This window comes from Schistocerca piceifrons, chromosome 5 (assembly GCF_021461385.2).
Source record: "Schistocerca piceifrons isolate TAMUIC-IGC-003096 chromosome 5, iqSchPice1.1, whole genome shotgun sequence".
NCBI classification, from domain to species: domain Eukaryota; kingdom Metazoa; phylum Arthropoda; class Insecta; order Orthoptera; family Acrididae; genus Schistocerca; species Schistocerca piceifrons.
The window spans coordinates 359,124,440-359,149,229 of NC_060142.1; the positions used below are offsets into that span (position 1 = coordinate 359,124,440).

General features: G+C 39.0%; 1 protein-coding gene across 1 annotated transcript in view; it reads right to left on the bottom strand.

Moving 5' to 3' along the window:
- Positions 1 to 2,511: 2,511 nt before the first annotated feature.
- LOC124798205 (Krueppel homolog 1-like) overlaps positions 2,512 to 24,790 on the bottom strand; it is a 66,333-nt gene continuing 44,054 nt past the window's right edge. Inside the window, exons 6-7 of the mRNA XM_047261507.1 lie at positions 14,222 to 14,677; positions 2,512 to 4,116 (exon numbers count right to left, since the gene is read on the bottom strand). Coding sequence (XP_047117463.1) covers positions 3,772 to 4,116; positions 14,222 to 14,677 — 801 coding nt within the window. The 3' untranslated portion in view covers positions 2,512 to 3,771. The remainder of the gene's footprint in view (positions 4,117 to 14,221; positions 14,678 to 24,790) is intronic.

A 24,790-nucleotide genomic window follows, 5' to 3' on the forward strand; every position in this document is an offset into this window, starting at 1 on the left:
CAAGGAAAATCACCTTTGTTTTAATGACGTCCATCACAAATCTTGCATCATGTCCATGATGTACTCCCCCCTATATCAGGATAATACAAAATGTACTCCTCTTCATTGAACTTTCTCAGTGTAATCCATTATTCCTATCTGGTAAGGCTCCCAGACTGTGCAGCAGTACTCCAAAAGAGGACAGACAAGTGTAGCGTAGGCAGTATCTTTACTGGGTCTGCTACATTTTCTGAGTGGTTTGCCAATAAAACTCTGTCTTTGGTTTTGCCTTCCCCACAACATTTTCTATGTGTTATTTCCTATTTAAGTTGTTCACAATTGTAATTCCTAGGTATTTAGTTTAATTCACAGCTTTTAGATTTGACTGATTTATTATGTAACCAAAGTTTACCGGACTCCTTTTAGAACTTATTTGGATGACCTCACAATTTTCGTTATTTAGGGTCAGTTGTCAATTTTCGCACCATACAGATATTTTTTCTAAATCGTTTTGCAGTTTGTTTTGATCTTCTGCTGACTTCACTGGACGATAAACGACAGCATCGTCTGCAGGCAACCTAAAATGGCTGCTCAGATTATCTCAAGTTTACAGTCTTGGGTACAGATCTTTTGTTTAGTGAGCAGTTGTATATGTTGTTAAGTATGGAGCTATTGTATCGGCGTACTCTGGAAGGAACCTAACTGGTAAACGGTCTGGACCAGAAGACTTGCTTTATTAAGTGACTGAAGTTGCTTCACTAATCCAAGGATATCTACTTCTAAGTTACTCATGTTGGCAGCTGTTTTCAATTTGAATTCAGGAATATTTACTTTGTCTTCCTTGGTGAATGAATTTTGAAAGGCTGTGTTTAGTAACTCCCACCAGCACACTTTACATACAACCAGACTCTTTGGATTTTCTGCCAGGTTTTGAGACGAAAGTTTCGTTGTGAAAACTATTATAAGCATCTCGCCTTGAAATGTACGGTAAATTTAAAGTTAACTTTTTATTTCCCATTATATGATCAATAGTAAATGGATAACCACATAACTTTGAGTACATCTCTTTTTCAGAAGTTTGTATATTCCACTTTTAGTTAACTGATAATAAAAAACTCTTATCTCGATTTCCATAGAGGTGTTCCTCTCCTTTAATTTTTAGTTTTTCCCACAGTTTGCCTACCAAGTTCTAGCAATTAGGTCACCTACAGTCATTGATAATCTGTGTTACTTGATTTTCAAAGCTATTCCTGAAGTTTGTTGTAATTCTGGTCACTTATTTTTGTACTTTCCTTCAACTGAAGCATACTTATATTATACTGATAGCGTTCTTTCATTCATAAAAGTATGTTCCCTAGTAAGATTTTGTAATTTTTCCACCTATTAATATGGAAATACTACAGTTTGCTCAGTGCTCGTATTTCACTGTACGACATTAAAACCTGTACTAAGTTTTTAATACCTACAAGACGTATTTTCCAATCAAATGCTACATAGGGCACTAATGCAATATTTACTTATTATTCTTCAAGAATATTAATCAATTTCCCTTCTTCTGATCCTAAACCTTCAACACGTCATATGTCTACAATTAAAGTTTCTCCTTGTCCATTTCTCTGCTGGTACACCAACCATGATACCAGCTCTGTGTATAAAATAGTCCCCTATAAGAGGAGCCGCAATATCGAGGTTTCCCAACTTGTCTTCTGTATGGGTTCTCTCCCTTAGTCAACAGAGCTCATTTTTAAGGTGTCGTGCATTTACCTTCCATCCCTTTTTGTTGCATACATGCAACTGCATAAATTATGCATTACATGTTGAGAAGCCATAGACATATTTATAGATAGAAATGGGTATTTCTCAAGAATTTGCTGCTACTGTGTGCTACAGCAATGTAAGATCTCGCAGAAGTTTCAGGTTTCTTTTGTCTTTCATTGATGTTTCTGGTTTTCATGGATCAAACAACAGAGACTCTCTTAGGACTGAATTGTATAAATGTGAAATATCTCACCACTATAGTATTTCTTATCATCGGGAGAAATTTTAAGTTTACATAGAGAACGTATCGTGAGACTATGTTATTCATTTAATGAACGCAATTGAAAAATTAGTACATGACTAGCACACAAAGGCAGGGGCAAACACTGAAGTCAGCCTGCTTTAACAAATAACAAAATTTTATTTACAATATCACAGATAATTTAATGCTACAAAATTGTACTCTATGGTGACTTTAGATATTGTAGGTTTCTCATTTTTTGAGACTATACATAATCTTTGTGTGTATTAAAATATTCATCTGCATGATGACATCGTTGTATGCTTGACTAGCTTCACAAAAATACCATCAAGCTCCAGTTATGACTGGTAGAAAGTGAAGAACAGTTCACTTCTTTCTTCCGTCATTGTCATCAACATTACATCAACAGTAACATCCCCCCCCCCCCCCCCCGCGCCACACACACACACACACACACACACACACACACACACACACACACACACACACACACACACACACATACACACACTTCTATTTTTCCTTACATAACTTGTTTTTAAAACAAAGTGCTCAGTTTTCAAAGGAAATAAAAAGTCATAAAAACAATTTTAAGTGTTCATCTTATACGTTTTAAGTCTAACACTCAAATAAAAATGTATGTTGTTCCACCTATGAATCCACAGTTAACTGTGGACACTTGCTATGTTTTAAAATTGTACACAATACTCAGTCATGACATCATAATGTCAAATCATACTATAGGGTTAAACAGCAATTTACCATATCAGATAATCTGTAAATTATATTCCAGGCATAAAGTGACAAGATTATAAATGCTCAAGGATTGGAATATAATACAATATTTCAGAAAGTGCAACATTGTTATTTACATAGTATGTAATTATAAGATTGTTGATTGCCACAGGTTCCGATGTTCAAAACACTTTCACCACGCCTCTTCTTAATATAATATACAAAACGAACAGGCACAACTAACAGACCTTTGTAGAAGACACTCTGTTAAGCAACAATATCTGAGAGAACAATATGTAATAGAGATGTGCATGACAAAACAAACTCGTACAAATTTGACAATACTGCATTAATGGGAATAATTTATAGCCATGTTATGTGTTTTTATCTATAGTGGAATTTTACTGAAATTATCATGTGTTTTCACAGTAACCACTGCCAGTCTTAATTAGTTGGTACTTGTATCTTGTTTAATTTTCAAATTATTTTTTAAATATGAGTTTCAAGACATAAACCTAACTGCCAGGCAATTTTGACAATAGACAAACATTTATTGTACCAGTTATATAAAATTTTTTCAATGGTGTTACTGTCTTAGCAGTGCTAAGGAATAAAGGGATATTCCAGCACACCGCCAAGACAAGAACAACAACATGGAAAAATCATTATATAATTAGGATAATTTTTTCTGCTGCGAATCTGAGCATGTTTCAAAAATAAATAATAATAATAAATTAAGCAAATGTCAACAAGCTGCAACTGCTGGAGGTTACTGTAAAACATTTTTATTAATTAATTAGAATTCTGTACATTAATATTTTGATTATTTCATTTTAAATTACTGTGCACTCTCGTCAAAAGCCACAATAGTTAAAGTTGCATGCCACACATTACATTAACCTTGTTCCCTGAGTTGTGTGGCCGAGTTCAATGTGAGTGCTTCATGAGATTGTTTCCATGGCACTAGATACCACTCTGCCAGTCTCCTCAAGCAGAACATAATGCTGAGGAGCAGCTGGCAGGTGGCTACACTGACCTCAAGAATCAGATGATACTATCTCAGTAGCAACTTCTGTGACCACCTCTGCTGTCTCCTCAAGCAGGACATATGGGGGTGATGCAACCTCACAGTCTCCTTCTTCCCGGTAAACAATTTCCTGATGGACCACTTGTTGAGGTTCCACTTCAATCACTCCTTCGTCAACATCCCCTAATTCTGAAGTGATGACTATGCGCTCGCCATCCTCGTGCACACAGTAGCCTGCAGATCTTATAGCTTCCACTAGAGCTCCTAAAGATGTCCCTTCTGCTGCCTCTGTGGTAGCCTGTATTTCTTCTGTTACGACTTCAGATGGATCTACTTCAACCTCTGCATCCAGCACCTGGAAGAGAAAGCATTCATTGACTCATATGACATTTTAATTCATATCATTGCATAAATCAAGTCAAAATCTTGAACATTGCATTAATCTGTAAGATTGAGGAGGAGGAGAATGATTAACAGGTTTGTTTATATTAGTTATAGTATTCTAATAACTTATACTTCAGTTGCATAAATACTTGCAGATCACAGTTGAGAAAAACCTGGGTATTTCTTTAAAAAAACCTAACCCAGTGGGTAAAATTGGGTTTTATTGCCCCCCCCCCCCCCATGCTGATGATTAAGTAGTTCAATTTAAATTCCTATGATTTATTGATTTAAAACATTAACCCATCCTTACAACTACTTTATTAGTACCTAATCTCTTGCCCTGCCATTGCATTCATTGGGAGAATCTTCTCCACCTGCAGTCTTGCTTGGTTAAAATTAAGAAATAATTTAGGAGAGAAGAGATGCAAGAAATTAATGAAGATCTATAAATTTCTGCATATAAAGTAAACTAATTTATAGTCATTACGATACTACATAAAGTTAAAGTTTGTTTTCTGGAAGTATAAATGTTATTTAACTGCGCTATTATATTGCAAGAAAAGTTAAAAAACAACATTAATAAAATAAATAATTGACAGCAAATATTTGCCTTCAATAAAAGTGATGGCTCTTTTTAATTTGTATAAGGCTAACTATGGAACATTTTGTATGTTAATTAAATTTTTACAATTACATATAGTTAAAAAAAAAAAAAAGTCCCCCACCTCAGAGGACACTACTTAACATAGCACTATCTGTGTGGGCAAGGAAGTTTGCACACTCTGGATCTGGAAGGCTAGGCTGTCAGTAATTTAGCTGCCAGAAGGATCACCCAAGCCAAACAGGCTGAAGAGGATGAGCCAGACAAAGTGTGTCCCACAACAACCTATTGGTGACCTTTCTCCTATCCTAAGTCTGTTCTTCCGATGCCCCTTTCCCTGCCATCTCCCATTACAAGTAAACTTTAGGGAGGACACTCCGGCATAAGGAAGCCAGCCTCCCTAGGGGAGTAAACCCTTAAAACAAAATCAGACAGCTTGAAAAGTCACAAAGTGGCAGCCCTGCTATCCAGCTACACTTACACAGCCCTCATAAGGTGCCCAGGTGAATTTCCCTAATTACTCCTAGTACCTGAAACAGCCTCGGATTGAGATCAGATAACCAATGATGAATCCGGCGAAGAGAAAGGTAGCAACATGGAATGTCAGAAGTTTAGCAAACAAAGAAAAAGCTACAGAGTAACAAATTAGTAGGACAATAATTGAGTTTATATAGCAGAACATAAAAAAGGTAGAGAGGAAACACAGGGATAGCAATTTACATACATAAAATGCAAGAAAAAAGAATTATAGGATACAGCTATATACTTTTAAATGAAAAAAGTTTGAAATGTCAAAGAAGAGAGAGAAATCTTAACTATTGTTGCTGTTTACCCACCTGACGAAGGGAAGAAAGAGTAGTTTATAGATTTCTATGACAAAGTGGAATCGGTTTTGGATAAGTATAACAATAAGCATCAAGTAATATTGATTGGAGATTTAAACACAAGGGTGGGGAATAAGGCTATCCCACAGATTGTGGGAACGATGGCAGAAAACACCATAAATAAGAATGGAAGATTGCTTAGAGATTTTGTTTCTTTTAACAAACTAAAGATAACCTATACATTGTTCCGCAAAAAAAGATATCCGTAAGTATACACGCTCAGCTTGAGGATTTAAGACTCTTACTGAGTACATTATCATTAATTAAAAATTACATGGAAAAGTACAAGACACAAGAGTGTACAGGGGATACAACATGGGTTCTGACCATACCTTGGTAATATCTCAAATACCATAGATACGTACACGAAATGGAGAATGAAAAAAAAGTTGAGAGGCGAAAAGATGAAGGGAAAAATCTATAAAGTATATCTACTAAATGCGCAAAGCATACACGATCTGTACCAGAAAACATACAAGATCTGTATCAGAAGAGACTTAATCAAGAAGTAAAGCAGAAGCGGAAGAAATAAAGAGAGAATGGAAAAACATAGAAAAAACAGTTGAGAAATCTGCTGAAGAAGTCTCAGGAAAAATGAAAAAGCTAAAAAGGATGAAAGGGTTAAAAACTCTGATATCGGAATTAGATAAAGTTATAAGCAAAAAACAAGAAGCTTTATCTTAACTACTGCAATGAACCATCAGAGGAGAAACATCAAAGAAACAAGTTTGAAATTTTTTAAGACAATGGCAGTAAACAAAGTTTACGAAAGTGAATTGTGGGTTACCAGTAAATGTCAAGAAAGTCACATACAAGCAATGGAGATGGGGTTTCTAAGAGTAGTAAGGGATCCAAAAGAGTCGACAGATTTCAGAATTCGGAAATTAGGGGGGCCGTGAACATATTTAACATCATCAATAAAATAGAAGAAAATGGAATGAACTTGTTGAAAGAATGAGAGGAGAAGCCAAGGATGATGATGATTAAAAAAGACACTCTCTCCCCCTTTTTTTTTTGGGGGGGGGGGGGGGGGGGGTGCCGGGTTAAATTACAAAAATCAAATTGCAGATACAGAGAGGAGGGATGGGGTGGGGTACACTCAATGAATAGGAGTAGATTTTAATTCTTTCACCAGTGGTATCAACCACCATTTTCTTTCACACTGTCTGAAGTCTACTTCATGATGAAAAAATACTTTTACTTTATTCCTTCTAAACCTGTACATTTTTTTCACTTTTGGATATCCTCTTTATAACTTGACTCATAAGGTAATCTGATGAAACACTTTAATGAAATCATTTATTGTTACTTTAAAAGAGCAGATATGATATTACATTTAGTAGAAGGTGGGGTAAAATGGTCAGGATGGGAAAAGTGTTCATAGCCTATTTTTTGCCCTGAACAGTACTGCTTAGTAGTGAGTTTGAAAGAGGAAGCTTGTTACTTCATTTTGTAACAAAAACTTTTCTGATTTGCAGTCATCTGATGTAATAGAAAATATTTATTTTATTTTTGTTACCTAATACTTTTTTTGCAATACCAGTGTTGGCTACAAATATAGTTCCTTGTTATTTGTTTTAGTTTGATAGCTCCATCTGTGAATCAATAATCTCAACAAAGCATCTCATTGGAAAACATGGGCATGGACGTGGGGAAAAGAGGCCATGGAGTTTACTCCAATAAGATTTAGTTATGTCCACATACCATGCAAAATAGTACAGATTAGACTGATTTTGATACCTTTTTGTGTGTGAAGCTATTATCCATCATTCTGTCCCTTTGTGACAATTTTGAATTAATTTATAATTTCTAAAATCATCTTTGTTCTATTCAGCCTAATACAAAAATTTGGTTGCAAACAGTCTGCTGTAGCTGCTTGGCATCGTTTCAAATATTAAAGCAACAAGATGCCTAGAAATCAGAACAACAAACTTGGGATTCTGTTGCAATGCCACTGAATACTTGATCCCTGCAGGTACGGAAATACTTTATCCCTGCAGGTAGCGAAAAGTGGTCACTATGTCAAATGCATATAGATCCTGTATATTATTTTCTTTTTCAATTAAAAATATTTAGTGTGATACCTTGTAACAATAATTTAACAGTAAAGTTGTTACTCACCATATAGCACATAGGCACAACAAAAAGACTCTCTCTCTCTCTCTCTCTCTCTCTCTCTCTCTCTCTCTCTCTCTCTCACACACACACACACACACACACACACACACACACACACACACACACACACACACACAAATGCAAATCACACACACGACTGCAGTCTCAGACAACTGAAACCGCACTGTGAGCAGCAGCGAAAGGCGACTGGGTGGGGGGTAAGGAGGGGGCTTGGGTGGAGAGAGGGAGGGATGGTTTGGTGGAGATGGTGGACAGTGAAGTGCTGCAGGTTAGATAGAGGACAGAGAGAGGTGGGGGGGCGGGGGGGGGGGGGGGGGGGAATAGTGAAAAAGGAGAGAAATAAAAAGACTGGGTGTGGTGGTGGAATGACAGCTTTGTAGTGCTGGAATGGGAACAGGGAAGGGCCTGGAACCACTCCCATTGTGCAGTGGTGCTGCTGCTCGCAGTGTGGTTTCAGTTGTCTGAGACTGCAGTCGTGCGAGTGAGTTGCGTTTGGATGAGATTTTGTGTGTGTGTGTGTGTCGTCTATTGTTGACAAAGGTCAACAGCTGAAAGCTTTAATTGTGAGTCTTTTTGTTGTGCCTATCTGCGACTCAGCATCTGCGCTATATCGTAAGTAGCAACGTTACTGTTCATAATATTGTTACATTCCATCCTGGATTTTCCATTGTTTGGTTAGTGTGATACCTTATGATATGTATATTCAAAATGTGTGTGCGCCATGCTTCTATCAATAGTCATTGTTAGATGAAAATTCAATTTCCCTTTGAGAAGCCCCTTTATCCAATCCCCCTCCAATTTTCCCGATACGTCCAGTCAGGAAGGAAAAGCAGTTTCTAAGGCAAACAAGAATGATTCGCAAGAAAGATGGTGAACAACTGCAGATTACTATATCACAAAGCTAATGATGACAAATCACAATTACATCTTGTTATCTATTTTGCAAAATGTAATTACTGGTTATACATAACAGAACCTTGTTTCACATAGTAGACACAATAGTAATTAATAAATTATTTTGAAGATCCTTCAACAATGAAACCATAATGAAGTCACTGAACCAGACCTATCATTGTAATCAGTGGTGGCAACTGTGTAAGAGCACGTGAACACCCTAACTTTTGACGCCTTTTGAATTTATTGGTTATTTTTCTTTGAATGCTGTTAAACGTAACATAGATGCTGCAATCTGAAAGATACGACACATAGTTACCATGCTATTGCTTCTCTGATTCGGTGAAACTTGGCAACAGGGTTGCGAGCACACCTTTAGTTGTGCACGGTTTAAGGAGCTCTTGTGCATGCACAACTCGTGTGACATAATTGCCTTATGGCCCAAGTACATATGGATTTGATACACAATGTACACAGTTCACAATGTGCCACTCAACTAGAAGTTTATGTCAGTGCCACTAGGTGGTAGCACACTGTGGCAGACTTTTATCTATGTTCACTCAGCATAAATCCTGCACATTCCTCAGATATGCTAAATTACTCACTATATATTGTAGTAAAATTGATTGGATGTTGGTATATGTTAAATTTGTACTGATAGTAAGCCTATATTTTGGGTTTTTGAATGAGGATTTATTCTCGAAACACGTTTTGCTCAGCATGAATGAAATAAGTAACCAGCACTGTGCTTAAACTAAAAACATTTGAGCAATGCTCCATGTTGCCATATGCCAAAACACACTAGATATAGTTCGACAAAGGTGTCACAATGATCACAACAATTATTAAACTGTGTTTGCGCATCAGAGACAGTTTGGAAATGCTTGTAATTGGTCATGATATCTTCATTTGAACGAACCTAGTTACTCACATCAGCCACCACGCCAAGTAGAGCCTGGCAGTGGTGGGAAATACAGCACAAATTGTTCCCACTTTTAGACGTTAACTGGTTCAAATCTGCTGAGTAGAGTGCTCTGGTGTCAATAAACAACCATGTAATGTTTGTAAACACTACTGGATGCCCAACATCATTTTTCCTCCACAAAAATTTTTTTGTAATGCGTGAATCTCGGTAAATTATAAATATGCTGACACAAAATCAGGTGCAAATTAACATTGTGGGCATAGGATATTTGACGGGACTGATGAAAAATGTCATTAACGGTGGGGAAATGTTAATTCTGGGAAAAAGGGTTGTACTGTATCCGATTTTCAACCTGGAAGTAAATTCGTGAACTAATATATCTCTTAGGGATCTAGTACATTTGTTCAAAAAAATGGAAAAGCATGAAAACTCCAAATTACACAAAAATGCAAAAGGGAGAGTTGTGAAAGCTTACAAATTATTTCATTATTGCCCTAAACTGTACTTAATTATGTAGAAAACAACAAAATTTCCACAGGAGCATTTCTTCCTTTTGCCATCTTATTATGTTGTTACTGTTATTGGCAGTGGCTGTAGTTGTATAAATTTGTTGATAAACATAACTGTTATACAATGGGTACTGTTGATTTTGCACTCTCAAATTTATCTGAATCCGAAAATTTGTGAACACCCAGAATGCATACTCATGAGCCGCCACTGATTATAATAATTATCAGACTCCCAACTGTTGCACTTCATAGGCCTTGTACCAATTCCTGGTGGATTTTAGCACAATTGGGGAGAAAAGGTATTTTTTCCTTTAAGGAATGAAACAACAGCCCTACTGCTGACTTTGTGCAACACAGTATTTTTAAGAACATTCCACACTTTAAAACTTCATCACCGTGGAATCAGTCTTCAGAGCTAACATTGCCAAGAAAGCCGGAACAACAATCTTTACAAAGCTTTTTACCAATGTGCTCTGAAAATTTGCCTCAAGTAATGTAATGTCACTCGAGGGGAAATTCCGTCTTGGTGTGTTTAACAGTATAAGCACATAATCACTGTATTCTTTGGAGTTTAATGAAATGTTATTGGTTAAGACATGATACAGCAGGAAGTGCACACTGTGCTGTGTATCATGAAGCATGCATTATTGTAAAAAACATGAAGCATGCATTGTTGTAAAAACTCCACCAATTATATATGTGTACTACAGTTGAAACTGATTAAAAACTGCAGTGTTTAGGAAAGGATTGCATTCATTTGCAAATTATACTACATCACCCACCAATAAAGTGTAATAAACTGTTTTTTCTCTCCAATTGTCATTAGAGTGAGAAAATTGTCAGTCAACTATTTATCATCCTGTAGTTGGACGTCGTTATCAGGAGAAAGAAAACTGGTGTTCTATGGACCGGAGCATGGAATGTCAGATCCCTTAATCCGGCAGGTAGGTTAGAAAATTTAAAAAGGGAAATGGATAGGTTAAAGTTAGATGTAGTGGGAATTAGTGAAGTTTAGTGGCAGGAAGAACAAGACTTTTGGTCAGGTGAATATGGAGTTATAAATACAAAATCAAATAGGGGTAATGCAGGAGAAGGTTTAATAATGAATAAAAAAAATAGGAGTGTGGGTAAGCCACTACAAACAGCATAATGAACGCATTATTGTGGCCAAGATAGATACGAAGCCCATGCCTACTACAGTAGTACAAGTTTATATGCTAACTAGCTCTGCAGTTGATGAAGAAATTGATTAAATGTATGATGAGATAATAGAAATTATTCAGGTAGTGAAGGGAGACGAAAATTTAATAGTCATGGGTGACTGAAATTCAACAGTAGGAAAAGGAAGAGAAGGAAACATAGTAGGAGAATATGGATTAGGGCTAAGAAATGAAAGAGGAAGCTGCCTGGTAGAATTTTGCACAGAGCATAACTTAATCTTAGCTAACACTTAGTTCAAGAATCATGAAAGAAGGTTGTATACATGGAAGAACCCTGGAGATGCTAGAAGGTTTCAGATACATTATATAATGGTAAGACGGAGATTTAGGAACCAGGTTTTAAATTGTAAGACATTTCCGGGGGCAGGTGTGGACTCTGACCACAATCTATTGGTTATGAACTGTAGATTAAAACTGAAGAAAATGCAAAAAGGTGGGAATTTAAGGAGATGGGACCTGGATAAACTGAAAGAACCAGAGGTTGTACAGAGTTTCGGGGAGAGCATAAGGGAACAATTGACAGGAATGGGGAAAGAAAAACAGTAGAAGAAGAATGGGTAGCTTTGAGGGATGAAATAGTGAAGGCAGGATCAAGTAGGTAAAAAGACGAGGGCTAGTAGAAATCCTTGGGTAACAGAAGAGATACTGAATTTAATTGAAGAAAGGAGAAAATACAAAAATGCAAAAAATGAAGCAGGCAAAAAGGAATACAAACTTCTCAAAAATGAGATTGACAGGAAGTGCAAAATGGCTAAGCAGGGATGGCTAGAGGACAAATGTAAGGATGTAGAGGCTTATCTCACTAGGGGTAAGATAGATGCTGCCTACAGGAAAATTAAAGAGACCTTTGGAGAAAAGAGAACTACTTGCATGAATATCAAGAGCTCAGATGGAAACCCAGTTCTAAGCAAAGAAGGGAAAGCAGAAGGGTGGAAGGAGTATATAGAGGGTCTATACAAGGGCGATGTTCTTGAGGACAATATTATGGAAAAGGAAGAGGATGTAGATGAAGATGAAATGGGAGATACGATACTGCGTGAAGAGTTTGACAGAGCACTGAAAGACCTAAGTCGAAACAAAGCCCTGGGAGTAGACAACATTCCATTAGAACTACTGACAGCCTTGGGAGAGCCAGTCTTGACAAAACTCTACCATCTGGTGAGCAAGATGTATGATCCCAAAGAAAGCAGGTGTTCACAGATGTGAAAATTACCGAACTATCAGTTTAATAAGTCATAGCTGCAAAATACTAATGCGAATTCTTTACAGACGAATGGAAAAACTGGTAGAAGCCGACCTTTGGGAAGATCAGTTTGGATTCCGTAGAAATGTTGGAACACGTGAGGCAATACTGACCCTAGGAATTATCTTAGAAGAAAGATTAAGGAAAGGCAAACCTACGTTTCTAGCATTTGTAGACTTTGAGAAAGTTTTTGACAATGTTGACTGGAATACTCTCTTTTATAATTCTGAAGGTGGCAGGGGTACAATACAGGGAGTGAAAGGCTATTTACAATTTGTACAGAAACCAGATGGCAGTTATAAGAGTCGAGGGACATGAAAGGGAAGCAGTGGTTGGGAAGGGAGTTAGACAGGGTTGTAGCCTATCCCCGAGGTTATTCAATCTGTATATTGAGCAAGCAGTAAAGGAAACAAAAGAAAAGTTCGGAGTAGGCATTGAAAATCCATGGAGAAGAAATAAAAACTTTGAGGTTCGCCGATGACATTGTAATTCTGTCAGAGACAGCAAAGGACTTGCAAGAGCAGTTGAACGGAATGGACAGTGTCTTGAAAGGAGGATATAAGATGAACATCGACAAAAGGAAAACAACGATAATGGAATGTATTCGAATTAAGTCGGGTGATGCTGAGGGAATTAGATTAGGAAAAAAGACACTTAAAGTAGTAAAGGAGTTTTGCTATTTGGGGAGCAAAATAACTGATGATCGTCGAAGTAGAGAGGATATAAAATGTAGACTGGCAATGGCAAGGAGAGCGTTTCTGAAGAAGAGAAATTTGTTATTATCGAGTATTGATTTAAGTGTCAGGAAGTCGTTTCTGAAAGCATTTGTATGGAGTGTAGCCATGTATGGAAGTGAAACATGGATGATAAATAGTTCAGACAAGAAGAGAATAGAAGATTTCGAATGTGGTGCTACAGAAGAATGCTGAAGATTAAATGGGTAGATCACATAACTAATGAGAAGGTATGGAATAGAATTGGGGAAAAGAGGAGTTTGTGGCACAACTTGACTAGAAGAAGGGATCGGTTGGTAGGACATGTTCTGAGGCATCAAGGGATCACCAATTTAGTACTGGAGGGCAGCATGGAGGGTAAAAATCGTAAAGGGAGACCAAGAGATGAATATACTAAGCAGATTCAGAAGGATGTAGTCTGCAGTAGGTACTGGTAGATGAAGAAGCTTGCACAGGATAGAGTAGCATGGAGAGCTGCATCAAACCAGTCTCAGGACTGAAGACCACAACAACAACAACAACAACAACAACAACAGTTGCTTGATGCATTATAATGTTTGTCACAGTAAAAAGCAAATTCTGAAAAATTACTTCTGGCTTCACCCCTCTGAAAAATCTGTTTTTATATTTGTGAATTGTATGGAAGAGAACTGTAGGATGTAATCATTGCTGTATCAGTACTACCACTGTTATTATTTGCATGTACAAGGATACTCTATACTGATGTAACCACTGAAGGGAAAATATAAAGGAAAATGTTATATATGGTACAAGCTGACATGACAGAAACTGTCAAAAAATTAGTAGCTATTGGGATCAGCTTTGATCAAGTTTATTTTCTGTTGTGAAACGATGTCAGCTTGTCAAAAAATGTGTTTCAGCCAAGTGCCACTAATGGAAAGAACTCAGTTTTAATGATATACTGACCTCTACAGCAGCTGCTGAAGGATGTCTGATTATTTCGGCAGCTTCCTGCTCCGAGAGCACTTGATATGTGCCATCTCCTGCATCCTTAACAAACTGAATGTCACCAGCACGTGCCATACGCAAGAGATCCTGTTGGGGTTCTTCACTCATTTCTACTTCTACCATAGATCTGGGTTCCGTTTCAGCTTCTGCTTCCATGTGCTCATTTCTTTCTTCTTCTGCCTGAATTTCATCTCTCGGAGTACAAACTTGATCACTTTCAGGTTGCGTATGGGAGTGGGACACATGTTGTATAGTTTGTGTCTCTCCATCGTCATGATCTAATTTCCTATCTATGGAATCAGTTTCTGTATCATCCGTGGCTGTCTCCAATGTTCGGCCACCATCAGAACCGAGATCATACTCTGGTGCTGGTGGTTCAACTTGAATCCTCAGAGAGCCATCTGGTGCAATCACCTGCAAATCATCGGGTGCATTTAGTGGAATTTAAAATCACAAATGATACAAAATAGAAACTAATTGTTATGAGACAAATCTAAGGGAGAAAAAAAGAATGTACTCTAAACATAAGTATTATTTATCAGCAAGGGTGCTTTAGGGTACAATACAAGGCAGGAAAATACTGTATCAATGATGATTTTAAAAAACTAACCAAAAGCTGTTACATTTTGAATGTAATACAATAGCTGAGAATACTATAAAAAACAATGATTCAACTAAGAAGCCCACACTTAACTAATAATAAAAGTACAGGTTTGAGGTTCTCTGATGAACACTTACCAGTTAATTTGTTAGTGAGTTAGTTTGTTTGTTTTATGTTCGATGGACCATTTTGCAACTTTCTCAGTGATATTTTATATCACTTGGCAAGCAGTAAAAATTTTTTGTTGCAGCATTATGCTAAAGAGAACCTTAATGTGGAGTAATGAATGTCATTTTTCCTGCTAGTATTGTTATTATCTACATCATTGTTCCTTTTGAACTGTAGTGTATTATTTACAAGAAACTTCGTGAAGCAGTAGCAGAATGCACAGTGCTTATACAGATGTCTACATGGTGATTATCACATATGAAGTTTCCACCCCATTTATTATTTCCTCAACAAGTGTTACATCTACTTTGGTGTAGTACCCCTAGGTCTGCAGAACTGAATATGAATGGGGGGGATTTGAGGGTGAGACATTCACAGAAAACCAGTAATGATGCTTGTAAGAACCTTTTTTACCACTTCTTCTGTTTCTGTATGTATGCTTGGATTGATTACAATACTAGTGTCATCTGCAAAAAGAACTACTTCTGCTCATGTTGTACTGGGTGGAAGATCGTTTGCATATATATAAGGAACAATAGTGGACGCAACACTGAGTGGAACACCATACATGATTTGTCCCCATTTAGAATTAAGTTTTCAGACTATATTGATTGAATTACTAAATACAACCCTTTGCATTCTTTTGGTTAGATATGACATTATCCATTGGTTGGCTATACCATCAACTTGTTAAAACTTCAATTTATCTGGGAAAATACTGTGATTCACACACTCAAATGCCTTGGATCGGTTGCAGAAAATAACAACTGACACTATTTTGTTATTCAATGCTTGTAAAATCTGGTGAGTGAACATGAAAATGGCATTCTTCTCAGGAGAGCAACTTCTCTGAAACCCAAACTGTGATTTGCTGAGGATATTATTGTTGATAGGGTGAGATACTATTCCAGAATATATCACATTCTCAAAAATTTTGGAAAACGATATCAGCAGTGAAACGGATTGATAAAATTTCACTACTCTCATATCATCTTTCTTAAAAAGGAGCTTAAAACTGCATATTTCAGTTTCTCTGGAAAAAAACGTCTTGAGTTACTGATGCGTTAAATATTTCACATAAGATTGGGTATATTATATGGTCAATACACAGAAAGGGAAACCACTTCACTTACAAGGTAAAGACACTTTGGCTGTCAGAATGTTAACAGTAAACTGCTGAAGCATTCATAACAAAATTCCTGGATTTACTGCCCTCTAGGAAATTTGTTGCACTCAAATTAATCTCAGAACCGAGAGTTGTATGAAACCCGAAGCCAGAAGCCCTGAAATATTTAACGAGACATGGAACGTATCAATGTAACACCAATGGAATATATCAGAAAGGTGTGTATTGCTTTCAAAAAATATACTGTCTATGTAGAGATTGAAATCAAGTGTTAACTGTGAAGTTACCAGGACACGAGTAACTATCCTAACTAAACTCAAATTAATCATTGGATTCTGCCATGACAGTTATAAAATTGTTCAATGAAAGTCTGTGCTCAGTAGTGCAGAAAAGTTGGACTCTATTTTAACCTACAGAGTACAGACAAGGACGTTACTGGATTCACTGCAGGTGGAATGGACAGACAGTTGTGTGAAGTAGTGATGAACCCATCTTCCAGAAACTATATTGAGCTGTGAAGTAGTGATGAACACATCTTCCAGAAACTATATTGAGCTGTGAAGTAGTGATGAACGCATCTTCCAGAAACTATATTGAGCTGCTAACCTGCTAGATCAATGATCCACATGAAACGGAAATACACTCCTGGAAATGGAAAAAAGAACACATTGACACCGGTGTGTCAGAGCCACCATACTTGCTCCGGACACAGCGAGAAGGCTGTACAAGCAATGATCACACGCACGGCACAGCGGACACACCAGGAACCGCGGTGTTGGCCGTCGAATGGCGCTAGCTGCGCAGCATTTGTGCACCGCCGCCGTCAGTGTCAGCCAGTTTGCCGTGGCATACGGAGCTCCATCGCAGTCTTTAACACTGGCAGCATGCCGCGACAGCGTGGACGTGAACCGTATGTGCAGTTGACGGACTTTGAGCGAGGGCGTATAGTGGGCATGCGGGAGGCCGGGTGGACGTACCGCCGAATTGCTCAACACGTGGGGCGTGAGGTCTCCACAGTACATCGATGTTGTCACCAGTGGTCGGCGGAAGGTGCACGTGCCCGTCGACCTGGGACCGGACCGCAGCGATGCACGGATGCACGCCAAGACCGTAGGATCCTACGCAGTGCCGTAGGGGACCGCACCGCCACTTCCCAGCAAATTAGGGACACTGTTGCTCCTGGGGTATCGGCGAGGACCATTCGCAACCGTCTCCATGAAGCTGGGCTACGGTCCCGCACACCGTTAGGCCGTCTTCCGCTCACGCCCCAACATCGTGCAGCCCGCCTCCAGTGGTGTCGCGACAGGCGTGAATGGAGGGACGAATGGAGACGTGTCGTCTTCAGCGATGAGAGTCGCTTCTGCCTTGGTGCCAATGATGGTCGTATGCGTGTTTGGCGCCGTGCAGGTGAGCGCCACAATCAGGACTGCATACGACCGAGGCACACAGGGCCAACACCCAGCATCATGGTGTGGGGAGCGATCTCCTACACTGGCCGTACAACACTGGTGATCGTCGAGGGGACACTGAATAGTGCACGGTACATCCAAACCGTCATCGAACCCATCGTTCTACCATTCCTAGACCAGCAAGGGAACTTGCTGTTCCAACAGGACAATGCACGTCCGCATGTATCCCGTGCCACCCAACGTGCTCTAGAAGGTGTAAGTCAACTACCCTGGCCAGCAAGATCTCCGGATCTGTCCCCCATTGAGCATGTTTGGGACTGGATGAAGCGTCGTCTCATGCGGTCTGCACGTCCAGCACGAACGCTGGTCCAACTGAGGCGCCAGGTGGAAATGGCATGGCAAGCCGTTCCACAGGACTACATCCAGCATCTCTACGATCGTCTCCATGGGAGAATAGCAGCCTGCATTGCTGCGAAAGGTGGATATACACTGTACTAGTGCCGACATTGTGCATGCTCTGTTGCCTGTGTCTATGTACCTGTGGTTCTGTCAGTGTGATCATGTGATGTATCTGACCCCAGGAATGTGTCAATAAAGTTTCCCCTTCCTGGGACAATGAATTCACGGTGTTCTTATTTCAATTTCCAGGAGTGTATTTTAGACCTTGTAGAGAACTAGAATGGTCTACCACACTTCACCGGGGTGCTCCTGATGAAACCCTTGTCCCTAATAAACAGTTACGTACTGCATTCTATTACCTAGGAATTCTTCAAGTCACTCACATATTTGGGTGCATTTTTTTTTTTTTCCATATGCATGTACTTCCATTACCAGGCTGCTGTGGGGCACAGTGTCAAACCCTTCACAGAAATCTAGGAATACAGACCTTATTGATAGTGTCAGTATAGAGACCAGTGATCGTGATGTCATAGCTTAGTTGCTTATTAAAGTTAATATATCCAGTAAAAAGGCTAGTAGAGTACTTACGCTGGAAAGGACAGATACGTAGTTGTTAGCATCCTACTTAGACAGTGAATGGACATCATTTACTTAAGGTATGGTGCATGCAGAGGAATTATGGGCAAAATTTAAATTGATTATAAATCCCACTCTGGAGAAGTATCTGCCAGGTTGGTGGATTAATGGTGGGGAAGACCCACTATAGTGTAATAAGGAAATTTGGACAATGCTGAGGAAGCAGAGACTGTTGTACTCTTGGCTTAAAAAAGACTGTGGAAATCTCGGCAGGCAAAAGTTAGTAGAAATTCGTGTGTCTATAAAAAGACTGATGTAAGTATACAACATATACTGCAACTTCCACTGTAACACTTTAGAAAACAATGTTGCCCAGAATCTGAGAAAATTTTCTCTATGTAAAATTACTATGCGAATCAAAGGCTTCTATACAGTCACTAATTGACCAGTCTGCTGTGGTAACATGAGACATCAAAACAAAATCTCAACTCTTAAATTTTGCATTTAAAAAAATCATTCAGGCAGGTCACACGGCTCCAAATGTTTGACTTTTGCACAGACTCTCATATGGAGGACATGAAAATAAGCAACCTTGCATTGAGAAGCAACTGAAAGAGTTGAAAACAAATAAGTCGTCAGGCCTGGATGGAATCCCAGTTCAGTTGTACAGAGAGTACTCTGCAGCATTGGCCAACAGCTTGCATTTATTGCAAGTCTCTCGACCAGTGCAAAGTTGCAAGTGACTGCAATATATGAGACTGGTAAAAGAATGGGCCCATAAAATGACAAACCTACATCCATAATATCAATATGCGCAGAATTTTGAATGTATTCTAAATTCAAATATAATACATGGGTTGGATAAAAAGTATTGGCAACACAGTAGTATTTCATACCAGATGTTATGTTCACCATATTACAGGTTGTCAGTGTAATCATCCCTTGTCTCAATCACCTTCCCCCACAGAGAAGGAAGGCATCATACACTGCCAGTGTATCCAACTCTGTTGATGTCTTGCAAGGACTGGCCTAAGACACAGATGATATTTTTTTTGTGTGTTGTAGCACCTGCCACAAAGAGCTTCCTCCATTTTGGCAAACAGGTCGTAATTGCACGGACTCATATCATATGAATACAGTGGATGTTCCAGTATAGCCTACCCCATGTACGCAGGAGTTCCTGCACCGGGTTCACCCTGTGGGACTGTGTATGCTCTTGAAGGATGGTAGGATGCAGTGCCAGAAGAAAACATTGTTGTGCCCTCTGACCACATGGCACTTCAATCTTGATCCACATGTTGTTCGTGCTTCCTAAACATACTGTTAGGGCACTCCAACTGACCTTTCGCACTTTCATACAGTACATACAGCAACTGACTCAAACCATTGCAGCTAACTGCACTACTTTAACCTTCTATTATCAGCTACAGACAGCAGAAATGTCATGGATGCATGTACTTCACGTTTTGAAAGTGTTTCCACTACTTTTTATCCAACACATGTACATTTCCTTGAGACAGAAAAGCTTCTGTCCACAAAACAGCAAGGATGTAGAAAGCATCAGCTGTGTGAAACTCAGCATCCCATTTCTCACATGCTAGACTGCAAACCATGGATGAAGGGCAATAGGCAGATTCTATATTCCTTGATTTCTTTGAACCATTTGACACAGTGACCCACTGCAGTCTGTTAACGAAGGTACTTGTACGAAACAGGTTCCCAGATATGTGAGTGACTTGAAGACTTCTTAAGTAATAGAACGCAGTACATTCTCCTCAATGGTAAGTAATCATCAGAGTCAAGGGTATCATCAGGAGTGCCCTGGGGAAGTGTGGTAGAACCACTCTAGTTCTCTATAACGATATGATGGATAGGGTGTGGTTGTGGCTGCTGATGAGGCTGTAGTATAGGGGAAAGCATTGCTGTTGAGTGACTGTAAAAGGATACAAGATGACTTAGACAGAATTTTTATTTGGTGTGAGGAATAGCAGCTTACTCTAAATGCAGAAAAATGTAAGTTACTCCAAAAGAGTAGGAAAAACAATCCAGTAATGTTCAAATACAATATTAGAGTTGTGCTGCCTGAAAAAGTCACATTATTAAATATCTCAGTGAAACACTGCAAAGTGATGTGAAATGGAACGAGCATGTGAGGATGGTAGCAGGCAAGACGGACAGTCAACTTCAAACAATGGAAAATCGAGTATGAAATGTAACAATATGAAAAGGATAGTTGTTACCATATAGCGGAGTTGCTGAGTCACAAATGTGCGACCCGTTCTTGAGTAGTGTTTGAGTGTTTGAGGTTCCCACCAGGTCAGATTAAAGGAAAAGATTGAAATAATTTAGAAGCAAGGTACAAGGTACCCTTTTCCAACCTTCATATGGTGGCTTGTGGAGAATGTATGTAGATGTAGGTCTTCATTTAGGCATTAATGGGAAAAAGGAAATCAAGATATGACAGTGGTTAATGAATCATTGGCTAATTAATGGCACAGAAACAAAAACAAGTCTGTTGATTCAGCATTATGATACAGCACAGAGCAGCTTGCTGTGATTGTCCTACACAGCAGCTACTGTGCTGGAACTTTCAGTTCACAGTACTGACAATCATATAATGAACTAGTGTTTGTAGATAGTGATTACTGATCTGGGTGCTGAATTTCTGTTACACACTTCAATATTAGTTTCTTGGTGACAGTTGTTGATATTGTAGTTTGTTTGTCACTAAACCAGAATGTGAAACTACATGTTTCATTAACCGGGATACCACAATCAGTGATGTACTCCGTCAGTCCTATCTGGTAAGGATTCTACACTGCGCAGCAGTATTCTAAAAGAGGACGGACAAGCATAGTGTAGGCAGTCTCTTTAGTAGATCTGTTACAATTTCTAAGTGTCCTGCCAATAAAACTCGGTCTTTGGTTAGCCTCCCTCACAACATTTTCTGTGTGTTCCTTCCAATTTAAGTTGTTCGTAACTGTAATTCCTAGGTATTTAGTTGAATTTAAGGCCTTCAGATTTGACTGATTTATTGTGTAGTAACATAAGTTTAACAAATTCCTTTTAGCACTCATGTGCATGCCCTCAGACTTTTCATTATTTAGGGTCAACTGCCAATTTTTGCAACATTCAGATATCTTTTCTAAATAGTTTTGCAATTTGTTTTGATCTTCTGATGACTTCATCACCTGATAAACGACAGGATCACCTGCAAACAACCTAAGACGGCTACTCAGATTGTCTCCCAAATCGTTAATATAGGTAAGGAATAGGTAAGGAACAGCAAAGGGCCTATAACACTACCTTGAGGAAAGCCAAAAATCACTTCTGTTTTACTCGATGACTTTCCGTCAATTACTAAGAACTGTGACCTCTCTGACAGGAAGTCACAAATCCAGTCACATAACTGAGATGATATCCCATAAGCACGCAATTTCCTCTACAAGCCGCTTGTGTGGCACAGTGTCAAATGCCTTCTGGAAATCCAGAAATACGGAATTGGTCTGAAATCCCTTGTCTAGCACTCAACACTTCATGAGAGTAAAGAGCTACTTGTGTTTCACAAGAACAATGTTTTCTAAACCCATGCTGACTGTGTGTCAATAGACCATTTTCTTCGAGGTAATTCATAATGTTTGAACACAATATATGTTCCAGAATCCTGCTGCATATCGACATTAATGATATGGGCCTGTAATTAAGTGGATTATTCCTACTATTTTTCATGAATATTGGTGTGACCTGTACAACTTTCCAGTCTTTGGGTACCGATCTTTCGTTGAGCGAATGGTGGTATATGATTGTTAAGTAAGCAGCTAATGCATCAGCATACTCTGAAAGGAACCTAACTGGTATAGAGTCGGGACCAGAAGACTTGCTTTTATTAAGCGATTTAAGTTGCTTCACTACTCCGAGGATATTTACTTCTACTTACTCATGTTGGCAACTGTTCTTGATTCGAATTCTGGAATATTTACTTTGCCTTCTACTGTGAAGGCACTTCGGAATGCTTTGTTTACTAACTCTGCTTTGATAGTATCTCCATTGCTATCGCGCAGGGAAGGCATTGAGTGTTTCTTGTTGCTAACATACTTCACATATGACCACAATCTCTTTGGAGTTTCTGCCAGGTTTTGCGTTGTGGAAACTGTTAAAAGCAAAGCATCCCGCATTAAAGTCCATACTAAATTTTGAGCTTCTGTGAAAGATCGCCAATCTTGGGAATTTTGCGTCTGTTTAAATTTGGCATGCATATTTGTTTCGTTGTTTCTGCAACAGCATTCTGACCCGTTTTGTGTACCAAGGAGGATCAGTTTCGTTGTTTGTTAATTTATTTGGTATAAATCTCTCCATTGCTACTGATACTATTTCTCTGAATTCAAGCCACATCTGGTCTACACTTCTATTATCAATTTGGAAAGAGTGGAGATTGTCTCACAGGAAGGTGTCAAGTGAATTTAAATGTTTGTTATTAACTCAGGATTACTTGTTGCTAAGTGGTCAAGTGTGTTTTCACAAGCTTTTACTATTCACGTGGGCTCATGAATTAACTGCTCAAAATACATTTTAGAGAATGCTTTTAGCACAATTTTGGATGATTCTTTATGCATACCTCCAGAACTAAACATATATTTTTGCCAACATATTGAGGGTAAATTAAAGTCACCACCAACTATCATCATATGAGTCAGGAACATGTTTGAAATCAAACTCAAGTTTGCTTTGACCCTTTCATCTGAATTGGGAGGTTGATAAAATGATACAATTATTATTTTATTCCAGTTGCAAACAATGACCTCTGCCCATGCTAACAGACAGGAACTATCTACTTCAATTTCGTGACAAGATAAACTTTCGGAACACCATTAGGTTCTTCGCAAAAATTTTGGCTGAGCTTATCTCCGGCTTTAGCCAGCTTTCTTTGCCTATAATGATTTGAGCATCAGTGCTTTCTATCAGCACTTGGAGCCCTGATACTTTCCCAACACAGCTACGACAATTTACAACTGTTATACCAATGGTTCCTGTATCTACGTTCTTCCTGTGTTTGGCATGCATCCTTTGTGACTGAAGCCCTTCTTGTGTTTTCCCAAGAGCCTCTAACCTAAAAAACTGCCCAGTTCACACCACACAGCCCCTGCTACCCATGTAGCCACCTCCCGTGGATAGTTGACACCTGACCTATTCAGCGGAACCCGAAACCCAACCACCCTTTGGGTCGAGGAATCTGCAGCCTACACAGTCACAGAACCGTCTGAGCCTCTGATTCAGACCCTCCACTTGGCTCTGTACCAGAGGTCCGCAATCAGTCCTGTTGACTATGCTGCAAATGGTCAGCTCTACTTTCATCTTGCAAGCAAGACTGGCAGCCTTTATCACTTCTGTTAGATGCTCAAAACCAGAGAGGATCTCTTCTGATCTAAAGTGACACACTTCATTGTTGCCGATGTGAGCAACCACCTGCAGTTGGCTGCACCCTGTGCTCTTCATGGCATCCAGGAGTACCTGTTCCACATCTGGAATGACTTCATCCAGTAAGGACACGAAGTGCATATTGGTTTTCTTTTCCTTCTTGGCAGCCATGTCCCTAAGCGGCCAAATAACACACCTAGCGTTGGAGCTCCCAACTATCAGTAATCCCATCCTCTGATTGTCCGGATCTTGCAGGCCTTATCAAATGTGATAAAAAAAGGAGGGAGATATGCCATGTAATAGGCTTTAAAATTATCTTAAGTAATACTGGACACAAAATTAAATAAAAAGATATTGAAATGAGTTTAAGAAAAAGGACACTTTACAGTACTGTTATGAAAATCATTGTCATAGTGGGAAAGTTTTCAACTGTAATTCAGCGAGCAACACACACACACACACACACACACACACACACACACACACACACACACACTCTCTCTCACTCTCACTCTCTCTCTCTCTCTCTCTCTCTCTCTCTCTCTCTCTCTCTCTCTCTCTACATATTCAGAATTTCATCTCTCAACTAGGAGTTGTCAAGCAAATATGATTCCAGTTTGTGTTTGAGGTTAATTCTACTATCCATTTCAATTCTTTACATCACACAGTAGGGGAGAATTAGCTGCCCCCCCATAGGCATGAGTGGCATTTTATGGTGCCAATTCCACCCACCCCCTCCTCCTCAATATAATTTGAATTACAGTCACCTGTAGACCAATTACACTGCATGTGCCTTACTACGTACTTACCTCAACTATCATTTGATTTGCTAT